The sequence below is a fragment of the Eubalaena glacialis genome, chromosome 2 (assembly GCF_028564815.1).
Source record: "Eubalaena glacialis isolate mEubGla1 chromosome 2, mEubGla1.1.hap2.+ XY, whole genome shotgun sequence".
NCBI classification, from domain to species: domain Eukaryota; kingdom Metazoa; phylum Chordata; class Mammalia; order Artiodactyla; family Balaenidae; genus Eubalaena; species Eubalaena glacialis.
This window is the reverse complement of record NC_083717.1, coordinates 62,511,251-62,535,089: the sequence shown is the minus strand read 5'-3', so window position 1 is coordinate 62,535,089 and position 23,839 is coordinate 62,511,251. Positions and strand designations below refer to the sequence as shown.

The window sequence follows — 23,839 nt, the reverse complement described above, 5'->3', positions numbered from 1 at the left end:
GGCCTGAGTGGATAACAGCTCCTCTGAGCCTATAAGCAGGAGCAAGATGCTTTTCCCTAAGGAGGGGGGCGTGGGTTTCAGGCAGAGGGTCAATAACCTGTGGGGAGCACTCAGAGCCCCATCCTTGCTCTGCTGTGAGAACACGGAATTTTCATCTTGGCCTGGCTCCCTCCCCTCCTTTCTCCTCCCTTCCCCAGCCAGCAGCAGCCTTCTGGGCTGCCTCCCCCCCAGCCAGCTGGTGTATGCTCAGAAAATCCAAACTCATTTCCATGTGAGTGGAGGGGGATATAATTAAGAAGGCCCCTTCCCCAAGTAGAAAGAGAGGGGAGCATCCTGCATGCCCAGGACTCACTGTTGGGGAGGCAGAATCAGACCAGCTTTAAGGGATCTCTGCCCACAAGATGCATAGGGCTCAGCTGTGCAGGCAACTTGATGACCTGGTGGTGACCCCCGGCAGGGTCCTGCCCAGTCCCTCTGCAGTCATCTGAACAGCCCTAGGAAGCTCTGCCGTCAGCTCATCTTTTCAGAGCCACGTGTCTGCCCTTTGTAAAGGAGTCTCCTCTCCCTCAAACCAGACAGGGTCCAGACCCTCCATCTCTCTTTCGGCCCAAGGTAACCATGGATGGGAAATCCACTTATCCAGTGCTTACTGGTTGTCTATCCCCAGGTGGACTGCACGGAGAGAAGACAGGTTGAGGAGGAAGGAGCAGAGGTGTATTGGGGCCTCCAAGACACACACACCTAGCTGGACTCGATTCACATACTGCAGACACCACCAAAGACAGGGAACAGGCTGCCCTGGCCCCAGCCCCAGCTCCAGCCCTCTGCCCAGCTCCAGAGCCAAGAAAAGGTTATCACCGGGAAGTTCTGCCTTACCATTCCATATTTTGTTTCCAGCTATCCCCTCTTTCTTCCCTAAGTGCTCCTAAGATACCCCAACAGGCCAAAAGGTGAAATCAGGATGCCTCCAGAGATAGTGTAAGACTAGGTTCCTGGCCTGCTGGGTAGGGCCAACAGCTTCATGATGCCCAGAGGTACACTGCCACAAAGAGAGGGAGGCTGTGGACAGTCGAACGGCCCCTCCCCAGTCCTATACCCAAGCCTGTGGCCCTGAAGCCAGCAGCACGTCCTGGCCCAGGCTGGCCTCCAAGACTGACACACTGTTTCCAGCCCAGGGCCTCATCTGCTGAACTTTATGACCCCCAGTGTCCGCCCTCTCTGCAAAGGTAAGCAAATTAAGAAATTGCCTGCCCTGCCTTTAAGAACTGAGAATTCAGAATTGATGATAACACTGCCCACGTGCACAGCAACTCACAACACACAACCCACTTCCACCTACATTCTCCCTGCCAGTCCTACATTCTCTCCCTTAGTGAGCGAGAGAGCACAACCCTATATTAGAGAAGGAAACTGAGGCACAGGGAGGGAGAGAGATCTCCCCAAGCTCAGCTGATGGAGCCAAGATGGGAACCTGGGTTTTCTGACTCCAATAGCAATAGCTAATGCTGAGGTTACTATGTGCCGTGCACGTTTCATAGCCTCATTTTAATTCATTTCATCTTCGCAAGCTTAAGAGGTAGGTGCTATTATTTGGCTCCTTTTGCAAACATGGAAACCAAGGTACAGAGAGGGGATGAGATGTGCCCAAGGTCACACAGCTCATTAGTGAAGGGCTGGGATTGAAGCCCAGGCAGTCTCTCTGGGGCCCACACCCTTATCTTCTATATCATAATGCTCTCAATGCATCGCACCCTTCCGCTACTGCCTCCTGTGTGTGGCTGGATCCAAACGATCCTCAGAAAGACCCAGACAGGGGCCCAGGTTACCAGGTGCTAAACAGGAGGGCAGGTCAGGGGCTGGGCTCAGCCTCCCAAGAAACAGGGCAGCAGATGGAAACTGGGGCAGGCGCCAGGGAATTTTTTTCCAGGCTGGGGTGTGGGTGAGGGGATAGTGCTGAAGACTGTCCCACCTCATGTTACAGGGAGGGCCTCTGGAAGGGCTCCTCCATGCTCATCTCAGCACCTGCTTCACCCCAATGGACACCCCGAGCCAGCCAATCTAAGGGCAAAGGGCCAGCGCCAGATGGCAGCCCACTCCTGGTTGGCTACAGGCAGCCAGGGGAGGTGAGAAGCGAGCCCGCGGAAGTGATTTGGGACAGTAACTCTGTAGCGGAAGAGTGCCGCTGGAGGAAGGGCGTGAAGGAGGACGGGTACCCAGGGTGGGGAGAGCACAGGGCCAGTGTTTGGCGTGGACTTGCCTGCCTCAGGTAGCACAGGGAAATCAAATCGGAATGGTGTAGGTGGTGACAGGAGCCCACCTTCTTCACTGGGGCCCAAGGCTGGCTTTTGGGCCTGAACCAAGGACAGGGGCACAATCCACACTCACAGTCAATGATGGGAAATGGATCAGCAGAGGAAGCAACATATGTGGAGGCTGACAGGTCTGAGGGGGAGGCACACTCCTGCCCTCCCCTTCCCTGCCACTCCGCATGGGGGGAGCAGGGGGAGGAGGCTGTGAGAAAGAAATGATGTGGGGGCTTCTACCTAGGAGAAACCTACCTCGTAGAGGTCTTCCCTGTGGGCAGTGGAGGCACAGCCAAATCCAAGAAGACCCTTGGGGAGTCAGAGAAATGGACACACATAGACCTGAGGTCCCAAAGCCGCAAGAGGCCCTGGAAGCCTTCCCCAGCCTTCCAAGTAAGGCCTTTTAGGGCCATACTCAGAGCATTCCTCACACTCCAGGCTTCCTCTGACCCCTCCTCAGCCCTGATCCCATGGCTACACCTGGTCTTCAAAGGAGTGACCCACCCCTAACAAGAGGCCTGTGGGAGGTCTAAGGAGCCCAAGCCCACGACAGCCCCTTCATGAAGCCTCAGAGCTTGGTTCCCACCCAGGACCTGCAGCCACTAATAATAGCCAACTCTTCCTGTCCCCCCATCACCACCACCACCCATTGCAGGGGCAGAGAGACCAGGGTGATCTGTCTACAGGGCAGCTGTAGACAGCTCCAGCCCTGGGGGCCATGGGAAAGTACACTCAGTATGACAGACAACTGATTTTTCAAAAGAAGCTAAAAATGAGTTTTTGTTGAAACTCCCAATTTTAAAATATTTGCAAATAATTCAAAATTAAGATATTGATGGTCATGTAGGCCACATCTGGGAATTCCAACTTACTGTGTGCTCATGGTGTGTAGGCCCCTGACTATCTCAAAGGCACAGGCATGGTCATAATAGCCTCAGCTACCACTGGACTTGGCCCAACTCTTGGAAGACCATGTCAGGGCTCAGGGCTGGACCAAGCGAGGCACGCAGAGGAAACCTCGGCTCATACAGACGCTAATACCACATCTCACCCTTCCCTCAGTGGTCTGCCCACCCCTAAACCTCTGACAGGATGTCCCCTCAAGTGCCTGCCCCTCCCCTCCTACCCAAGGCTGCCTCTTCCTTCTAGGCCAGCTCAGAGCCACCCTAAATGAAGAACTTCTCAGAATTGCCACCACCTTTCTTAGCTCTGAGGGTCAATACTTCCCAGCAGCATCCCATTCCTGGATCTCTGTTCTCTGTCCTAGTCATTCTAGATGCATTTTTATTTGACTGGCCCTATCCTAAACTGCTAAGATCGGAGTCTGGCCAGCCAAGTTGAGAGACAAAAAGTAAAAATCCACAGGGGGATATTCAGTGATGAACAGGAGACTGGCAGAGGAGAGACCTTTTCTCCTTCTGTCAGGGCACTCAGCTCACTCCAAAACATGGTAAGTCCTCCCATGGCTTCCAAGGGCAGCCCGGCATCCTTAGCCCCAAAACTCTGCCCATATGGCACTGGGCTTGTGGCGGGAGTGCCACCTGGTGGCCACTTAAGAACAGAGTCTTAGCAGAGACCAAGTGTGTAGGTAACACAGTTGACCCTTGAACAACATGGGTTTGAACTGCGTGGGTCCATTTACACGTGGATTTTTTTTTTTTAATAGAAACTACAGTGCTACACAGTCCTATGCCCAGTCAGTTGAGTCCTCATATGCAGAACAGCAGTTTCCGAGGGCAGACTGTAAGTTATATGTGGATTTTCGACTGCACAGAGGGTCAGCACCACTAACCCCGCTTGTTCAAGGGTCAACTATGTATACTCCCAAGCCTTTCTGGAGACAAACTCCTCCCTCCACTCCACCCTACTCCCTCTCCTGCCCGCCCCCCTCAAAATCCATCTCTGAGCCTCCATTCTCAGTGCCCAAGGCCTGAGGCAGAGCAGGATCTTGTGGGAGTCATGCGGAACCCATCAAGACTAACAAAGTCTCCTGACCAGACATGGCTGGGAGGCCAAAGATCAAGCCCCAGCTTGACCACTGACCCAAGTTAAGCAAGACCCTACCCCAGGCCAGGCCTCCATTTCTTTGTTTACAAAATGAGAAAAAGGAGCTAAACCAGCAGTTCTTCTATCTCCTATCTGGACCAGAGTAGACAAAGCTTTCTCATTCTATCTTCTGCATTTCCTTCTTGTTTGTAGGCTGAAATAAACATGCTTTTAAATCTCTGGAGGATGGAAGGCATCGCAGGACCCACCCAATTCTGATGTGATCCTTGGGCCTGCTGGGGCCACCTGAGTGAGGAAAAGAAATGCATGCAGACATGTGGTTTCCCACAAACAGTTCACTTTCTTTCATGGATACCGTGATCCAACAATCCCAATTCTTAGGGTCAGAAGTAACTCTCAGAGGTCATTCAGTCCAACCTGGGAGCCCCTCAAACAGCCCTTCTGGACGCCATGTAGCCTCTGCTTACATGCCTCCAGTGGCGATGAGCTTTCCCCCAAGGCAGCCTTGCCCCTCTTGTTTAGCTCTGACACAAAGTCTTCCTCCCCAGTGGAAGACTTCTACCCAGCGGTCCTAAATCTATCCTCCAAGGCTACACAGACCACGTCTAATCCCTCTTCCTAGAATAGAGCCCTTCAGGGATTTCAACACAGAGGTCATGTCCTTCTAAATCTACTTCTTTTTCAGGGTAAATAACCCCAGTTCCAACTAGGTCCCTCGTGGGGCTTTGCTTGGTCTCTCTAATCCTGGTTGGTTCCTAGGACATCATCAGCCAGTCATTTAACAAACTTCTACTGAGACTGTCCTAGGTGCTAGGCAGTCTGGTTTGTGACCATCTCCTTCAAAGGTCGGTGTCAGATCAGAACACAGCACTTAGAAGAGAGGTGGAGGAGTAAAGGGCTGGAAAGACTTCTTCGCTCCTATTACAGCCCCTCCAAAGGCACTGCCTCCTTGGGCTGAGACACCAGGCTGTTAAATCCTGTTGATCTTAGCCTAGGGTCATCCTTGAGCCATTCCCATCTATCAGCAGTGGCTTTCTGAGATACTGGCTGAGAAAGATTGAGTCTGAATCTGGGTTCAAGAGGGGAAGAAATGGGACCGCATCCTGCAGAAGAGCAAATGGTTTTCTAGTCCCCACCACAGGACCTCAGTGTCCCTGTTCCTGTCCCTCTTGCTAGGGATGCCTAATTGTCAGGATCCTGACTCTTTCGGTCATCTAGAACATTCACCAGTCCAGCTCTGAGTGCCTTGGCATCTCAGATATACATGTTGTCAACATCCACTTATATAAATTGAGGGAAAATATCAAACAGGACACAACTGAGGCTCCAAGAGGTTAGGTTCTCTGTGGAAAAGAGACCTACGGCTCAGTCAGTCTGACTTAGAAGCCTGATTTCCCTCCAGGACTCAAGCTGCCACTTCCAGGAAGGATGAGTGGTGAACAGACCCTCAGTCCCTCTGAGTAGCTTCCGGCTTGCCAGCCAGGCACAAGGTCCCAGGTGGGTGCACTGATGGAATCGTGCTGATACAATCCCACCCAAGTCCTAGAAAGACCAGTTTCCCAGCACAGTCACGTCTGGTTAACAGGAAGCACTCATCTGTAAATGGGGATAATAATGTCTACTTTTCAGGGTTGTTATGAGGATCAACTGAGATGGCATATTGATGCCTAGCTCAATGACTGGCACAGAGAGGGTGCTTGATAAGTGAGCACCATTGCACTGCATTGCTGTGAGCCGCTTCTGCCGAGGTAGAATAGGGCAGTGCCTGGGTCTCTGCAAAAAGCATTTCAAGCATAGAGGAGGCCGAATTCTGTTACCAGCAACTGCAGAGGCTACAGGAGCCAAACGCGGCTGAGCCCAGGGAAACCAGGGGCACAGCCAAGCTGACCCGACCCCAGCCCAGGGCCAGAGGGGGTTTGCAGAGGCTGGGTAAGCAGGTAGAGGGAAGCCTAAATACCACCCCCCCCCCACCCCCACCAAACATTCACTGCCAAAGTCTGTGGCAGAGGCAACAAGAGGCCACCTCAGGGTAGGACTCAGAGCTTGGTCGGGGGCCCAGGCCATATGGGGCTGAGGCAAGGAGCAGAACCAGGGCCCATGTGCCCAGCAAGCTGTGCCAGCCCAGCCCATGCCAGCCCAGCCAAATTTGAGTTATATCAGGAGAAGGGATCTGTTCAGAAAACTCACCCATCTCTGCATATTTGCATATTCTATTTTGGGGTCTCTTCCTTTTTTTTCCCCCTTAGCTTCCTAGAAAAGTTCTCGTGATCAATTCCAACTTCACCTCTGCTGAACTGCAAAAGCTCACTCTCAATCCCATCTCCCCTCCAACTACCCTCTCACTGGAAAGGTACTCTAGAGTTCTCTGCCCTCCCTGCCTCCACTGCCCCCACCTATTCAAGGCCTCAACCCCTGCAACTGAGCTCTGTGATACGTCCCCAAGGTCACCATGGCTAAAGGAGTCAAGTCAAAGGTCAGCCCCTGGGTTACGACGTTTCTCTGTGGCATTCCACACCACTGACCATGCCCTGCTGTCCAGTTCTCTGCACTCCGTCAGCTCTGATGACCTCTGCTCTCGCCTTCCCAGAGGCAGCACATCTCCCCCTTCCACGCCCATGCCCATCAGGCACTATCTCCTGGAAAGTCTAACTCCTTAGTGGGCATCCCTTTTCCTCTACCTTTCCCCCGAAAGTTGGATTCCCTTTGCACTTGACACAGGCCCAGCCTTCAACTTGAAACTTCCTGATCATTATCTCCAGCCTAGAAACCTCCACCTGTCTACAAGACATCCCCACCTGGCTGTCCCATGGCACCTCAGGCTCAGTGTATCCAAAACTGGTCTTGCACTCCAGATCCCAACCCCACTCCCTCATGCTTGCTGCACCACCATCTACCCATTCACATCCTGCCTGCCCCCCAGATCTAGTCCTTCACATCTCACCTCCCTCTCCTCCTCCCAGCTCCCCCACTGCAGCTCTAGTCGAGACCCCCACTGCATCCCATCTGGAGGCAATGGGCCTCCTAGCTGGTCTCCCACTCCCAGTCTCACTTCCCACAAATCCAGCCTCCACGCAGCTGTCAGATTCTCACACACGAGTCTGGCCCTCCACTGCCCGGCCTAGAGCCATCCAAGGGGTGCTCTTTGCCTTCAGGATGAAGCCCAAGCTCCTCAGCCTGACAAGACCCACACACCACCTCCCACTTCTCCACACTCAGAAGTCACGGGCAGCAGTGGGAAGGGTGCCAGCTCTGGAGGAAGACAGACCTGAGTTTCCAAGGCCGATTTGCCCACTGCCCCACCATGAGACTGTGCACAGGTGATCTCACCTCTCATCCTCGGTGTCTCCATCAGATAAATGGAGCTAATCATAATACATTCACCTTTCCCAAGATGTGCTATCAACACTAACTCCTTAAGTCTCCCCTCCCCCCCACTCCTCTCCTCCCCAGCTGCCACACTGCCTGTCACACACTGTCAGTTCTAAGAGGATCACAGCTTCCTCGCTGGTCTCCCCTCCTCAAGCTCGCCTCACTCCCCATCTATTCACAGAGCAGCCAGCGGCCTTTCTAAGATGTAAACCTGACTCTCTCCCCTGATTCAAATTCTCCTGTGACTTCCCACTGTCCTTAGGATAAGTCCAAACTCCTTGCATAGCTGAACGTGATCTAGCCTCTGCCTACCTTGAAGTCCACCCTCACACACAGGGCTCCAGGAGCTGTGTCCTCTCCGCTCCCAGCCCACTCTGTATGTACACCTCCCTGCCCAATTCCTTCTCACCTGCTGCAGGTCTCAAGTCAGATGCCACCTTCTCCAAGCAGCTCTCCCTCACACACAGCCCCACCCTAACCCAAGTGAGCGCCCCTTCCTATGAGCTCCAAGCCCACAGGACCTGCCTGGCCCACTCTCATCAGGCTTTAGTGTAAACATCTGTTGGTCTGTCTTCCCAATGGCATGGCTCTGTGAAAGCAAGGACCTTGTCATGTTTACCTGGCACAGGGCAGAGACTGAATGTTTGTTTGTTGGAAGGGTAAAGCAGACAATGGCAAGGAAGGAGTCCTTGGCCCATGGAAAGCCCCAGGCTCGGTGGAGGAACTTACCAGACTCAACATATATTATTTAAAACATGGCTACAGGAAGCGAAGCCAACATGCCAAGACCCTGGAGGAAAGAGCTGACAAAGAAGGGAAAGGGAAATCGTGGGGACAGTTCAATTCTGGGAAACAGTATAAGTGGTATTTGGGAGTCAGTTCCAGGGACAGGGCAAGGTTACCCAAGAGTTCCCCAGCATACTGGGCAGGGGGAGTTAAGGAGCCCCAGCACAGTCCCTGGGGGCAGGTGCAAGTTGCCACAGAATGGAAATCAGCTCTAGGCAGGCTGTATCATGGGGACGGGAAGGGCTGTGTCAGCCCCATTTGACCACAGCAGGCCTGTGAGGATGGAACTGGCCTTTGTTTCCATCACAAACCAGAGACATCATGTTCAAAGACAGAGCTTCCTGGTCTTTGCTCCCGACCACGAAGAGGCAGCTGGGCTCCAGGCAGACCACTGAGGCACAAAGAGGCCTGGCACCAAGAAGCCTGGTGAGCTCTGAGTCTTTTCAGCCAATGCAAACACCCCTCAGCATTAACTCTAGGATGGAGAGGGAAATGTGGAGACTTCACATTTTCTGGCAGGCCACTATTCCAGATATGGCCTGCCGTCCAGGCCATATCTGGAATAGTGGGGCCTCCCAAGTACCTCTCTTTAATAAGAGTATCACTGATAGATTGGTGGTTATCCAGAGAGAGGAACAGGACGTGCTGGGGACCAAAACCAGGAGGACAGGTCAAAGGGCAAGTGAATTCCTACCACTCTCCTGAACTCACGGAGCCCAGCTCACAGAGCCTGGTCTGTGTGGTCCCTCAAGGCAGAAAGGGGGCCGAGGGGTAAACGCTCTGGGGAACAAAGGACAGAGTAGGCAGTCCTTATCAGTCGTAAACCTTTCGTCCCAGGAGGTGACAAGCAGAAGACGAATGACCGTGATTGTGGATGCTGTGGATGAAACCTCTGGCAAAGGGACACAGCAGGAGCAGACTTCTGAGCAACTTCCCACCGAAACACCAGCTGAGGGATTTTTTTCCTGACAAAGTGTTCAAAGCACATGAAACCCACTCGCTCAACTTGGACATGTCTGCGATGCGCCAGGGAACACTGTGCCAGGGGAACGAGAGCTCGGGCAGATGGAGCAGCAGCTTGGGGGTTCGTGCCCTCTCTTCAGTATGAAAGCTGGGTCCTGTTTGTGTTGGTGTTGTTGTTTAGTATTGTTATTTAACTGCTCTTGTATTTACACCTTCAGGAGAGAGAAGAGGGCCCTGCCTCCTGGCACGGCTCTGAGGCCTGGATTCTGGCATCATTACAGAACAGGCATCAAAGAGTGCCTGGTGAGACTAGGCCAGGGGAGGGACAAGGAATCTTTTGAAAGCCTTTGGAAGAGGGAGCGACGTGGAGGGTGAGCTTCCCCGACCTGATGCCCCGGAAGTCTACCTGGCCCCTCCTGGGACCGGTCACCTCAGAAGCACTGCCTCTTCTGGCCACAGCTGTAACACAGCAGCCACATGGAGACTGGGCAGCAGTCCTTGGGCACATCCTGAGGATGCCACACCCAAAGCACCAAAGGCTCTGGGGGCTATCACTGGAAACTTCTGCCAAAAAACCAGTGTGGGCATCACGCAGCATCTCAGGATGTTGATCTAAAATTCTCTACCCAGGGCCCAGAAGCAGGGGCCAGCTGTGCTCCCGGATGCCACGGCACCAAAACCTGCACACCATGCTTGCCCCACTGCCTCTACCAGCACAGATCAGCCAGAAAGGCCAAGCACTGGGCAAAGCAGAAGGTCGACCATCAGGTGTATTGGGGAGAGGAGGGATGGGGCACCTTCAAGAGTGCTTCCCATGGGCAGCGGCCTTGGCAGTTTGCTGGGGGCTCAGAAGGACGGGGAGTTCATGGGGCTCCTCCGGCAAAGATGAGCTCCAGGGCCGCTTGGATGTCGCCCCCAGTGGCTTGCAGGGCCCGCAGGCTCAGCTCATCATCCTGGATGCCCATGTCACGCAGCTGCTGCAGCTGGGGCTGCCACTGGCTCTGCAGAAAGACAGGACAGGCAGAAGCTGTTAGTTAGGCTCCTACGGGGACTTGCTTATGTCTGTCCTTTCAGGGGGAGAGAGAAAGGTGGGTTCCCCCAGTAAAGTTGCTGATGTGAAGTTCCATACAACACAGTGCTTCTAGGAGAACTACAAGAGAGGACCGAGGGTTTAGAGAACAAATTACAGTAAAAGTTTTTCCAATAAAACAGGGGAAAATGTAACATAAGGATCAAAAGAGAAATCACAAAGTACTCAATGTCTAAATTGCAAAAGATTAAGTTACTTTCTTTCTCCTGCTGTATGTATAGACACACACACAAACACAAACGGGTGGGGGGTACATTTTTAAATTAACTTCGCTTTTTACTATGATACACAGTGAAAAGTCTCACTCTCATCTACTCCCCTCCCCACCCCGATAACCTATTTTATTTTCTTTGAAGAAATATGAATATATATTTCTATATTTACCCTTTGCTTATACCCCTCTTTTTTTTCTTCCAACATATTAATGTATCCTAGAGAGCTCCCTATGTCAATACATAAAGAACTTTTTAATAACTGTATAACATTCCAACTTGTGGATGTCCTGAAATGTACCACAACTGGGCTGTTCCCAGTCTTTGCCATTACAAACAACACTGCAGTGACTGATTGTGTACAAATGTCATCCTCTACATGCACATACATCTTCAGGATAAATTTCGAGAAATGGGACTGCAAGGAATTACACAGCTTTAAGGGCCATCTGTACTTCCTTCTTCATGAATAGTCTGTTCATGTCTTTTGCCCATTTTTCTATGGCATTCTTGGTCATAAACCACAAGAACTTCTATAGTTCAGGGAGGTTTTGCCCTTTGTCTGATACGTGCAGATTTCTTTCCCAGTTTGTTATTAGCTTTCAGACTTCGCTTGTTTTTTTTGTTGGTTGGTTGGTTGGGTTTGATTTGCTATGCAGCAACGTTCACATTTATTAACTCAAAATATCTTTTACTCTTTATACAATGGTTCCTCGATTTTGACTTTCAGCTACGAAAGGCCTTCTCTACCATAAGGATTTAAAGAAATTTCGTATTTTCAAAGCTTCATCAATATCTCTATCCCATGCAGAAGGAAGTGCACACCTGAGGGAAAAGGCTGTGTTCATACTATGGGAAGAAGAAGGCAGTGGGGATGAAATGCAAATTCAGAGAAGCAGGCAGGCAAGGGTGAGGATGTGCTGGGCTTTTATAAAACCACATAAACCAACTCAAACTCATGTTACAGGCCAGGGAGAGACATGAAAGCTTCTGAGCTGGAGAGCAGAGTGAACAGGCAGCAGGATGGGGAAGATGCAGGAACGGAAAAGACCAGCTGCCCACGGGTCCTGCTTCCGCTCCCCTCACTGTCTACCAGGGCCATGTGGGCTGGCGAAAACCACACGGGCCTGACCCTGTCTCTATCACTTAACGGCTTGATGACCGTGGACAAGCTCCAGAAATGACTTTCATGCCCCAGGCTTAGGAGCAAAGGAAAGAGAGTGAAGCAAACAGCCTGTGCACAGAGGCATGCAGTAAAACGTGAACCCCTTGGGTCATGCACTTAGCTGCTAGCTAAGCTTCCACATTCCGTGAGGCAGGGGAAATGGTGTCACTCGCTGCTTAAAATCTTCCACGGCTCCCTGGTGACCACAGGACAAGACTAATCTCCTTACGCAGGCGCTCAATGAGGCCCTCACACTCAGGCTCCTGCTCTCCTTTACTCTGGCTCCATCTCAGGATCTTCCGCACAGGGACACCGCCTTCTGGTCTTGCCTATTTGAGTTTGTCACCTGTACCTCCACATTCACTCAAACAGGTGGCTGTGTCTGCCTGGACACCATGTCCCCTCAACTAAACACCCCTTCCCTGCCTGGCTAACCTCTAACTAATTCTTTGACAGTCAGTCCAAACACCCCTTCCTCAGAAAAGGTTTCCCTGACCTAGGCTCTCACCTCAAGCCTGGGCTGGGCTTCTCGCCCTGTTGCTCCCTCACTGCAGTAACTGCCCGGCGCCCCTCCATGGCAGGGATGAGCACTGGCTCGTCTCTACCCCAGGAGCTGGACCCAGGCCTGGTATACACATGCTCAAGGCTCAGTCACCGCTCACAGAATGGATGAGTGTCTCTTCAATTAAAACTGCCACAAGTATTCAAGCCAGGTGGTCAGCGGAGCCAGGCTGTGGTCAGTGGAGCCAGGCCGTGGTCACTGGGTGCAGGAGTGGAAGCCACAGGGACAACTGCCCGTGCTGGGAGCATCCTCTCCTGTCACACTGCCACGCGCCAGCTGCTCCTGGAGCAAAGCAGGCCAAGTGGGAAGGGCCTCCAGAGAGCAGAAGAAAGCTCAGTGTCCAAAGTAACTAAGAAGCCATGTGAACATCAGGAGTGGGGAAGACTGACCTGAAGGCTGGGCTGTCCGGAGGCCTGCAGCGCATGCTGTAGAGCTTGGCTGAAGAGATCATTGGTGATGGGCGTCCCTGACTGGACGCCGGACGACATTGGGGAGGTCCCTGAGGAATGGCCCTAGAGACAAACCAGGGTCAAAACTAGGGTCAGTGCCATGCTCAGAGCCACCTCAGTCTCCCAGCACATATCCACTGCTATCACATCACCCCAGGGTGCCCCTGGGTGCCCAACGACTGCCTCCCAGCAGGGACCTGCATGAGACAACCACATAGAGGTGCCCAAAAGCTCTCAATGTGGGCAGGAAAGGTTCTGTTCTCTTTTGCTCCAGGGAGATGGAATGGAGGCCCCGACCTAGCCTAGGACCCAGCACTGGGAGAGATGGCCTTGGACGCTGGAGTGACTGTCACCAGGAAGGCTTAAGCCTGTGATGTTTGGCCACTTTCAGGGACAAGGAAGGGTATATTATGTGACGGGAGGTTCTTCCAAAGTGCTGGCAGGAGTTAATCAGGCCCGTGATGAACCCCAGACTTCTAAGCCCTAAAGGCTGGTGAGGGGAGGTCGCCTGAGCTGCAGCGGGAAACCCACCAGGGCTCCAGGTAGAGTTTGGCTCAAAGCAGATCTAGCACCAGGATCAGCACAGGTAAATCCATTCTACCACCGGGACCTTCTCCCTTAGGGGCCTGGCCTTGATCTTCCCGCCCTCTCTCCATACCTGGGTGCCAGGAGTTGGCGTGTGAGAGCTGCTCTCCGGAGTGCTGGCCAGGGCCAGGGCGGTGGCCAGCTCGCTCTGGGTGATAGGCCGGGGCCCGGCAGCTCCACTGTACCCCAGGGAAGCTGGGCGGGAGCTGGGTGTGCTGCTCGAGGGCGTGGACCTGGCGCTCTGAACAGGAGAGGCACCAAGAATCAGGGAAGCAGCCCTGTGACATTCTCAGATGAACCCCACCCCCGCTCCAGGAACAGCTCTTGGGGAACCTCCCCAAGCTGCCAGGTTCAGACAGCAATAGTATGACATAGCTGGGTCACCAAAGGGCCTCCGATCACCTCCCAGCTGGGGCGTGCCAGGTCCCAGGGAGGGGTGCATCCCCAGCACCATCTCCCCCAAATGGCAGGCAGCCAGGCCACTTACTGGGTGAAAGTCATCCTCATCATCAGAGAGCCCTTCAAACAGGAAGCCACCTGGAGGAGGGAGAACAGATTTCAGGAGGAAGAACAGAAAGGCACAGGCGCAGCTCCAGAATCTCAGCTCTAGTTACTCTCCAAATTCATATTTTCATCTCTCCCCTTGGAAAATTACAGGACAGATGCACTCCTTGACTCAAACTGAGAGTTCCCGAGGAACGCCCTCTACCAGCACTATACATAGCTGCTGAGTAAAGCAAACCCCTGGACCACTGCCCGCTCCCGAGGGGGCCTGCGTTCCACTGTCCTGGGGCTCACCTGGCATATCCCGGTACGAGCTGGAGGGCATGCCCCGGGAAGAGGAGTCGGCCCCCGGCAGCGGGGTGCTGCCTGCCACCGAGTGCAGAACCAAGACAATGGCATTGACCAGAGCCGGGTGAGCAGGCACTAACCTGAGATGGGGCAGGAAGAAACCCAAGGGTGACTAAGAAGGAACGAGCACCCTTGGCCATGACAGGAATTCTGGGTGCCCCTCACAACAATCAAGTCACCCACGCCTGCCCTTCAAGTTCCCAGTCTTCAGCCCCTCCCTCCAGTCGGCTTGTGCTCCCGCTGCTCTGTCCCCAGCAACAGCAAGGCCTTCGCCCCCGGGCCCCCCTGCAGATGCTTCACCTTCCCCTCCGGCAATGCATGATGGGACATGCACAGCCCAGGAGGCTCAGGGGTCAGTTTCTGGTCTTGACTCCACCACTACTTCACTGGGCAATCTTTGACAGGTCCCTTCTCTTTCCAGGCTTTGGCTGTTTTCTTCACTTGCAAATAAGGGGACACAACCTCTACTATCCCTTCCAGCTCTAAAATTTTGGGGTGTATGTACGTATACCTGTTTCTTTCCCAGGTTAAAATCCTTCAAAGGCTCCCTAATATCTACTGAATGAGATCTAAACTGAGCTTGGCCTGCAAAGCCACCTCTCTCAGAACCCTGCTTCATCCCAACATCTCTGCACGCCCCTGCCCTTGGGCTTTGTCATTCCCCCCATAGCCCTTGCTCCTTCTCACCTCCTGACACATTTAGAAGACAGATTTGGGGGATGGGCTCCAAGAGCAGAATACAGGGCGACGATTAGGTTTCTGGCCCGACCATGAGGAGAAATAGGGTCCCCTTAATAAGATGGGTATACTTACGTATCAAGCATGTTGGGATCAGCAAAGACAGAGAAGAGGTCCTTGTCCTGGAGAACCCCTGAAGGAGAACAGGGCTCACCTCAGAGACTGGAAATTTAGCCAGATCCAGTGGGGAGAAGAGACTTCAGGCCTCAGAGCAACCGGCTTAACAGGGACGCAAGACTACAAAGCAGCCCTCACGAGAAGCGGGGGAAACAAAGCCCCAGCAGCACAACCACGTGCTCTCCATCTTGCTCCCTACTTGCCCCCTGCACTTAGGTTACATGCTGTGTACCACTACACCAGCCTCTTTTCCCCTTATCTCTGGGTTCTTCCCTTATCCATCAAGGTGTGCAGGAAGTGTTCCCCGATGGCTGTGGTTTGGGCTAACAGCTGCCCTCACATGGCTTCCTCATAGTCTCATTTCTGATGTTAGTTAGGCCATATTTTTGCTGAGGGACTGACAACTCTTGGAGGGCTGGGTGTATGGAATACATCTGGATTACTCCCCCTCCAGCCACAAGACCAGTGATTCTTCACAAGATGGTCAAAGGTTCTTTAAGGTCATTGCCTCCTCCTGGTTTCTCCTTCTCCAACAGCTCCTATTTCCTTAAGCTCAGCTTTGCACTTACCAAGAGCAATGGGGTCACTGCTGAGGCCTGGGGTGGCCACAATGATCTGATCCAGAGATTCCTTATTGCTGAGCATCTTAAAGACCTGCAAGAGAAGTGGGGAGGGCTGAGCACTCCAACTAGCTCAATGCACTCAGCAAATACCCACGCTCTGCTGAAGTACTTCCTCCCTCTAAGTGCTTGCACATACACCACCGCAATGGGACAGTAGCCCCAGGAAACAGATGAACCTCTTTTTTCTCTGAGATCATGGCTTACTGGAGGGGAAACAAACAATATAAAAGCAAGATCACAATAAACCTTCAATCTCTGGTCTTTTCCCCTATTTACAGTTCTAGTGCTTCCAAAATAAAAGCTCTCATTATAAGCCCAATAACAAAGGTTTCCTTAGATCCCAAAAGTCCTTTTCAATCTCCACACAATTACATATATTGGAAAGTTCGCAGCTGTATTAATCTTGCTTATCGACTCTCCTATAGAAAGACATCAGTGCATTTTCCCAGTGAGGAAATCCTGGTAAGGAGTGGGGGGCAGGCAGTTCAGCCAAAGTCAAAGAATGAGGCCCAGCAGAAACAGTATATGCATCCTTTGCTGTAACCATATTCATTCCATGAGGCCAATGTCAGGAGAGGTTGTATCATTATCATTAGAGGGAATCAACAATGCCTAGCTGAGAGCCTCTTTGGGGGAAGATAGGGCTCTACTGAGACCCACAGACATGGCAAAAACTCCCCAAGGAACTCTTGGGAGCCATGGCAACCGGCTTCCAGCTCCCTCTCTACACCACTCGAGTTCAACCCTTCTCCAGCAGGCCTGGCAAGCATCTCGCAGGGGCTGGGCACATACTCACCGCCTCCCTGTAGGAGGAGCTGCTGTGCAGGGCAGTGTGCAGCACCCGGAACTCCCGCAGGGCAGCCACTTTGTCCACAGGTTCTGGGGACAAGACACTCAGTTACCCTACAACCCGGCCCTGCCCCTGCTGCAGACACACAACATCACTTCAGCAAGTGCCCAGATGCAGGTTCCCTTCCCTCATCACCCCGCTAAGAATGGGCACGTGATCAGAAAAACACATTTACGCCACAGATGTGAAAACTGCACTCTCTTTTAAGCATCTTCAGTAGATAAACAAATTCAAGTTCCAGCAGAGGGGAATCTTACCACATGAAAGAGACTGTTCTGATCAATATCCCACTGCAGGAGTTCTAGGCTGTTCACATTTGAAAAGGAGGAGGGTACAAGGAACTCAGCAGACTTTTGTGCAGTGATTTAAAATAAGTGCTGCAAGCCATCTGAACAATATGGAGCTATGTTGACACAATATGTTAAGAGAAAGAAATAGAACATAGTTGTATGTGCATTCTCTAGTAAAACTTTGTGATGTGTGTCAGTGTGCACGTGGGCCAAGGCTGGAAGGGGACAAGCTAGGGTGACAGGATCAGGGGTAACTCTTTTCTTTTGGATATTTTCTTTCAGGCCTCTGTAATATTATTTTGATTAAAAAAAAACAAATACAAGAACGACCAAGAAAACACTGTACTTCCAGGGTTCTTAACCAACTCATCACGTGTCCAAACACAAGCATGTCACTGGGACTCAAAGCTCCTTTTTGATCTTTGGACACAGTGACTCACATATATGGGCAAGTTTAGCAGTTGTCTTAGTTTTACTTGGTCACTTTACTATTTAGGACATCAGCCCATCTCACAGGTAAAGAAATTTGGGTAAAAGAAGGGGGAGTAGGCAGGAAGTCCACCCTGGGTCACACTTTTAAAAGTGTGGTGACCCTCACCCAAAACGGCTACTTGTGATTGTATGGACTGCATACTGCCCAACTGCAGATGCACCGTTCCCAGAGCAAGGTGAACAGCACCCCTAGGGTTCAGTGCGGCAACCACATCCTTACCCATAGCTCTAATCATGAGGGATGTCTCTTTTGAAAAATACTCACCTCAAGTAAATTACCTAATTTATTCATTCAACAAACCTGTGCTAAGCATTTACTCCATGGTTTTGGAGTAAATCTTGTTTTGTGCAAGGCACAGGAATACAAAAAGTGAGAGTCCCTGCCATCAAGGAACTTAACAGTAGGAGAAATGAGACTGGATTAAACACACACACACACGATTACAAAATACCGTGCTGAGGACTTCAACAGAGGCATGGACCACAGCGAGGGCATTAGGAACACGGAGGCAGACAGCCATTACCGAGAGGGAGGACCACACAGAGCTGCCTCCCAGAAGAGAACGTTCAAGAGGGGTATTTAAGGTAAAGCAGATGTTTACTGGGAAGAGAAGGTATTCCAGGCCTAAGTGAGAACGAGTGCAAAGGCATGGAAGAATGTAAGAGGTGCTTTGAATGAACAGTAAGTCGTTCTTGGTGGCTGGAGCCCGGGGTACACAACCCTGCTCAAACAGCAGGCCTAAGTGAGATCCTAGAGGGATTTGTAACCCTCTGCGTAGAACCACCAAAAGGATCCAGGTGGGAAGGAAGAAACTGACACCTTCTCCTCCTACAGGATCTCATCTGGTGGGAGATAAAAGAAATGTGCTTCCTTTTGGAAGAACACTCAAGGATAAAATACCTAAAAGGCTGTCACAAAAGTTTCTTTTCAAATCTAAAAGTTTATTTTCACCTCCCAATAAAAAGTCCGTTTGTTTCAAAAATATATCTCCAGGCAGAAGGAGGGATGAAAAGGACTCAAAATCTTAAGCCCACAATCAGCTAAGAGTTATGCTTGTCTCTTTAACATCTCTGAGCTAGTTTCACCCTTTGGAAGTGAGAGGCAGCCAGCCCAGTGGGAAGAACATGGGCTCTTGAGCCAGGAAAACCTGGATTCACATGCCAGCTCTTACATTCATTTTCTAAGCAGGTGACCTTGAATAAATACCTTTCTAACCCTCTTTTTCTTCATCTATAAAATACTAATGCTGTTACCCAACCCTGCTGAGCCACTGTAATGATTAAATGAGATATCAAAGAGAAACAATCTGGCTGGAAGCAGCAACAAATGCTACTTTCCTTCTGTCAATCCCCTCCAGCCAAAGATCAGAGGGGCACATCTACAGTGGAGCAAGTTGCGTTTACTGCTCTTACAGAGAGAATGCCACCACCAGAACCATGGGGCATCTCAATAAGAGGGAGTCAGAAAGAACTTATAGGATTTGGGCTTTCGTTGGGTGACTTGGAGGGAGAAGTTTAAGGAAGTAGGGTTTTGGTCTGGATTGGAGGCTGTCAGGAAGTGGGGGTGATTTTATGATCACGTATCTTAATAATTCTTATCTAGAAGGAAGGAAAACTAGCGCAAGATGAAAGCTGTAATTGGTAAAGAAGCAGCAGTCACTCATAATAGCCAGGATAGAGGGACATTTGGTCATTTTTGTGGTTTGGACAATGTTCATGTTTTTGTCTCTGTTCAGAAATGAGAAGAATCTTGTTTTTGTCTTGATCCATTACAGACCCAGAGTGAGTGTCCTTGTAGATGTTGGTGACCTGTGAAATTGTTCATGTTTCAAGGCCTAGCTGAAGGCCAGGCCAGCCCCCAGATGTCAGAGACTGCCTTTCTCTTTCTCACTTCCCATCAGGGTACAAAAGAAGATCTTTTTGTCCTTTATGTTTAGAATTGAAAAGAGGGAAAATTTCAAGCTGATAACCAGTCAAAGCAATCGTGAACATTATTAAAATATCAAACTGCCCGTTTTTAACAAAGCTAATCTCTTATACAGCTTAGCTTTATCTTTGGGGAGACTTTTAAAACACAGATGCAAAATTTAAATTATGAATTCCAAGCAGCACCTTTTATTAATAAGTCAAAAAAGCATTACAGGCTTTGTATGTTTTCTCCAAGAGCTACTTTCATACCACTCGAATATTTTCAAGCTTCAGGAAAATAAATTATCAGTATAGCAGGAGTGAGGTGACTGAACAAATCACCGCCTGCAACAGTTTGTGGGAAGATTTGCTAACATGAGAGCACACTACAGCATTTAGAGGAAAGCAGGGAGTTTCCAGCTTTTTTCTAACGAGAACAACAACAACAATAACAAAAAGATACAAGGTTCACCCCCTAAAGGAGTTTAAATAGACACATCCTCCCCACCCCATTAAAACAGTGGGTAATGAACTTAAAAGTAGAGAAACAAATCCCTTTCTGTTAGTGGTGTTGGCAGCAAGAAGATCAAAATTGTACTCTGTTAATCAATGTGGTCTAATCCAATAAGTAATAAAGATACCCTCTATTATCATCTCAGGAAATCACCCCTTTGTTCCACCCAGGCCCTTGCCTCAAGAACACACACAGACCCTCCTTCCCTTGTAGATATTACAGAAGCCCTGCCTGTCTAACAGACAGCACTCTCTCACCCGGTTTCTGATCAGGCTCAGGCCAGGACTTGCGCAGAACATGGACTGTGGACCCAGGCTGAATGCCATAGAAGTCAAGGGTCTGATCATCTTTTAGCTTCCGGCCACAGTAGATCAGATCTAAAAAAAAAAGAACTGTTCATTTATATTTTATTTCTTAAAACAATTTAAATGATTTTTGTCCCCTAAGAACCTTATCTTGATTGGACAGATAGCTAGAGAATGATACATGTTTTTAAAAGTACTCTTACTTAATAAATACATTTTATTTTTTATTTTTTTTATTTGGCTGCGTTGGGTCTTCGTTGCTGCATGCGGGCTTTCTCTAATTGTGGCGAGTGGGGGCTACTCTTTGTTGCGGTGCACAGGCTTCTCATTGCGGTGGCTTCTCTTGTTGCGGAGCACAGGCTCTAGGCGTGCGGGCTTCAGTAGTTGTGGCATGTGGACTCAGTAGTTGTGGCGCACAGGCTTAGTTGCTCCGTGGCGTGTGGGATCTTCCCAGACCAGGGCTCGAACCCGTGTCCCCTGCATTGGCAGGCGGATTCTTAACCACTGCGCCACCAGGGAAGCCCAATAAATACATTTTAATAACAATTGTTAGCGAGCACAAACTGATAAAACACAGAATCTACGCGGGAAAACTCTAGAGCTTAACACCATGGAGACTGCTCAATTTAAATGAACGGGAAAATGCAACAATATAAAAGGATGAACCCCGTATTTTTATGACTGAAAACACACTTTTTGCCAGCTTATACCATTTTGTCAGTTTATATGACATTGTGTTTATAATATAATTTAATTATATTCACTTCCACTGCCGGGGCCTGGGTTCAATCCCTGGTGGGGGAACTAAGATCCTGCAAGCCACGCAGGGAAGGGAAGGAAGGGAGGGAGGGAGGGAGGAAGGAAGGAAGGAAGGAAGAAATTATACTTAAATTCCTTCTTCCTCCACCTAGAATGCCCTTGCTATCTTTCCTTTTTCACTGCCTTCCCTCTAACCAACCAACCAACCAACCAAAAATCCTTCTAACCACCCCTTAATACCCAGCTCAAATGCCATATACTGAGGGGCTTTCCCTATCCAGCTCCTCCTTCCTAATCTAAATTCTTTTTTTTTTTTTTTTTTTTTTGGCTGTGCCAGGTCTTAGTTGCAGCACGCAGGCTTCTTAGTTGGGGCATGCAAATTCTCAGTTGCGGCATGCACACAGGATCTAGTTCCCCAACCAGAGATTGAACCCAGGCCCCCTGCATTGGGAGCACGGAGTCTTACCCATTGGACCACCAGGGAAGTCTCCCTACCCCAAACTCTTGCTCTATCAGAGAAAGAATTCAACAATGTCACACTGTCCTTAACCACAGTTAAGGAATGGTGTGATAAAGTAGCTCAGTATAAGGAATGACTAAAATGGCAACAATAGTTTCATTATGATTTGTGTTTCTATTCACCCAACAACAATCACTTCCCTGGAGTGTTAACATTAGGAGACAAATCCCAAACTCTTAATTTACCCTTTAATTCCAGAATTATTCTCCCCCAAAAGAGATCAGAGCAGCAGCCCATCCCTAGTCCACAGAGACTCACCGATCAGTTCGGGGTCTGGAACAGACTCCTGGAGTTTGCCAGCAATGAGCTGCTTCAGAAATGAAATACTATAGCCTCCCAGTGAGTATTCTCCGAGCTCTGTCTCTGGCAACCGAAGAATAGATTTGGGGGCAAGTGGCTGGTCAGCCAGCTTCACCGCCAGGTGCCAATCTGAGAGAGACATCCTCTCTCTTTCGCGCTCTCTCTTTCTCCCTGTAAAGGAACAAAGCCTTAGTGGTTAAAGGACAGACCACCACCCTACACCGCCCCCACCCCACCAGGGGGCTGAATGAGAGGTAATTCAGGGTGACACTTGGAAAAGTGCAAGATGCAGCATCAGGAGGCCAGAACTAGAACCTGGGGCCCTCTCTTCACTCATCCTATGACAGACAGCAAGGGACTTCAGCTCTCTAAGTCTCAGTTTCTTCAGCTTTAAAGTGGACATAAAAATGTCATGCCAGCTAATAGGAACGTTGTGAGGTTCAAATGAGATCATCCAACACTCTCCCTTATGTACACTCCGTGTTTCTTCATCAACTCTTGCTTTAACTACCACACAGCTTTACAACAAGCTCCCTGCCTCTGGCCTCTCCCTACCAAATATCCATGCTGCCACCCAAGCCATCATTTTAAAACACAGATCTGATCAAGCCACTCCTCTGCTTAGAATCCCTCCAATGACTCCAGACCACCTCTATGAATAAGTCTAAACGGCACAGCCTGGCTTTCAAAAACATTCACAACTGTTCTCTCTGCCAGCCTTCCTCCCCGGGAGCTCTGGGCTGCCCCGCCCTCCCCAAGCCTGGATTCAAAACAAAGCTCTCCCCCACTTTATACCTCCGCTCATCTGCTAACTCTGCATGTAACTCCTCTTCCCTCTTCCATCTCTAAGCAAACTCCTATCAAGACCAACCCAAATACAACCTCTCCTGTCCCCTCTCTCTTCCCTCTATTGTTGTCATATTCCCTCATGGCAAAGGGTTACAAATATCTATTTACTTCTCAACCTCCCCCGCATCCCATTCTTAGAGGCTCTTGAAAGCAAAGACCAGAATTTTTGGTCGTTACTGTCCCAAAGCCGAGTACTTATGGGTGCCCAGAAAATGAATCAAAAACCTGAGGGGAGAAGAACCTTGTAAGGCAAGATAAGCCCTTGCTATAATCATTATTATTTCCAAAGTGGCTTCTTTGTAAGAGGAAAGAAAAGGCTTCAGAGGCTGCCCAGCAGACCCTGAGGCATCCTCAAACCATCCATCTCCAGGTTTATGACAGGGAAGGAAATGGGGCTTTTAATCTACCATATCTCATTTAATCCTCACAACTGTTCCCTGAGACAGGAATTCTCATTTACATACTACAGACAAAGGAACCGAGACTCAGAAAGGTGAAGTCAGTGGCCCAAGGTCACTGATAGTTTATGTTGGGACAGGGACACTACCTCTTGGGTAACGACCCCACCGCTCCCACGGGACCAGCTAACTAGTCAACACACGTCGAGCCCGCGCGACCCAAGACCCAGCGCCCTCACCCGTCCCGCGGAAGGAACCCGGCCGCAAGGCCGCCGGTGTAAACACTCACTCACGTCCTCTCGCCGGAAACAGGAAGCTCCGCGCTGCATTCTGGGAGTTGCAGTTCCTACTGCGGCCCCCGCCCCTTTATAAATAGCCAGCCTGCAAGTGGCGCTAGTTGTAAAGCTTCCGGTTCAGGGGAGGGCGTAGCTTCTCTGCGGTTTGAAAGTTCCGGCGCGAGAGTGTCTTTGTGCTTTCGTCGGAGAGGAGTCTAGAGCTGTCAGTGTTTCAGGGCGCAGGTCGCGAGAGCGGGTCTTGGCGTGAGGTTTACAGCCCCGCGATTCCCCCACTGTCCTGGGACGCATGCAGAATCCTTCGGTTACTCCGGGTCCTTACAGCGCCGCAGGTGGGAACTCCCACTGCCGGGCTTTTGGGCACATCGCGGACCCCGGATCCCCTCCCGCCTCGACCCTTCGTTCCCAGAGGGCCCTTTGCCGAGCGGCCTATTCAGACACGCCTCAACCTTGCAGCCCTCACCAGAAAACGGCCTGCCTTCGGGTGAAGTCAGCCTCCTTTGTGCTTCTCGCTTCTGGCTTCTCGTGGCGACCCTACCT

General features: G+C 50.7%; 1 protein-coding gene across 1 annotated transcript; it reads right to left on the bottom strand.

The window, feature by feature from the left end:
* Positions 1-10,180: 10,180 nt before the first annotated feature.
* On the bottom strand, positions 10,181-23,311 carry LOC133085056 (ubiquitin-like protein 7). Its single transcript, XM_061181917.1, has 11 exons — positions 23,246-23,311; positions 21,718-21,930; positions 20,133-20,252; positions 16,618-16,700; positions 15,768-15,852; positions 15,157-15,214; positions 14,290-14,423; positions 13,979-14,028; positions 13,565-13,732; positions 12,847-12,969; positions 10,181-10,429 (listed from the first exon to the last, which is right to left on the bottom strand). Exons 2-11 carry the CDS (start codon positions 21,899-21,901, stop codon positions 10,292-10,294), a joined length of 1,143 nt encoding a protein of 380 aa, XP_061037900.1. The 5' UTR covers positions 21,902-21,930; positions 23,246-23,311; the 3' UTR covers positions 10,181-10,291.
* Between the last annotated feature and the right edge of the window lie 528 nt (positions 23,312-23,839).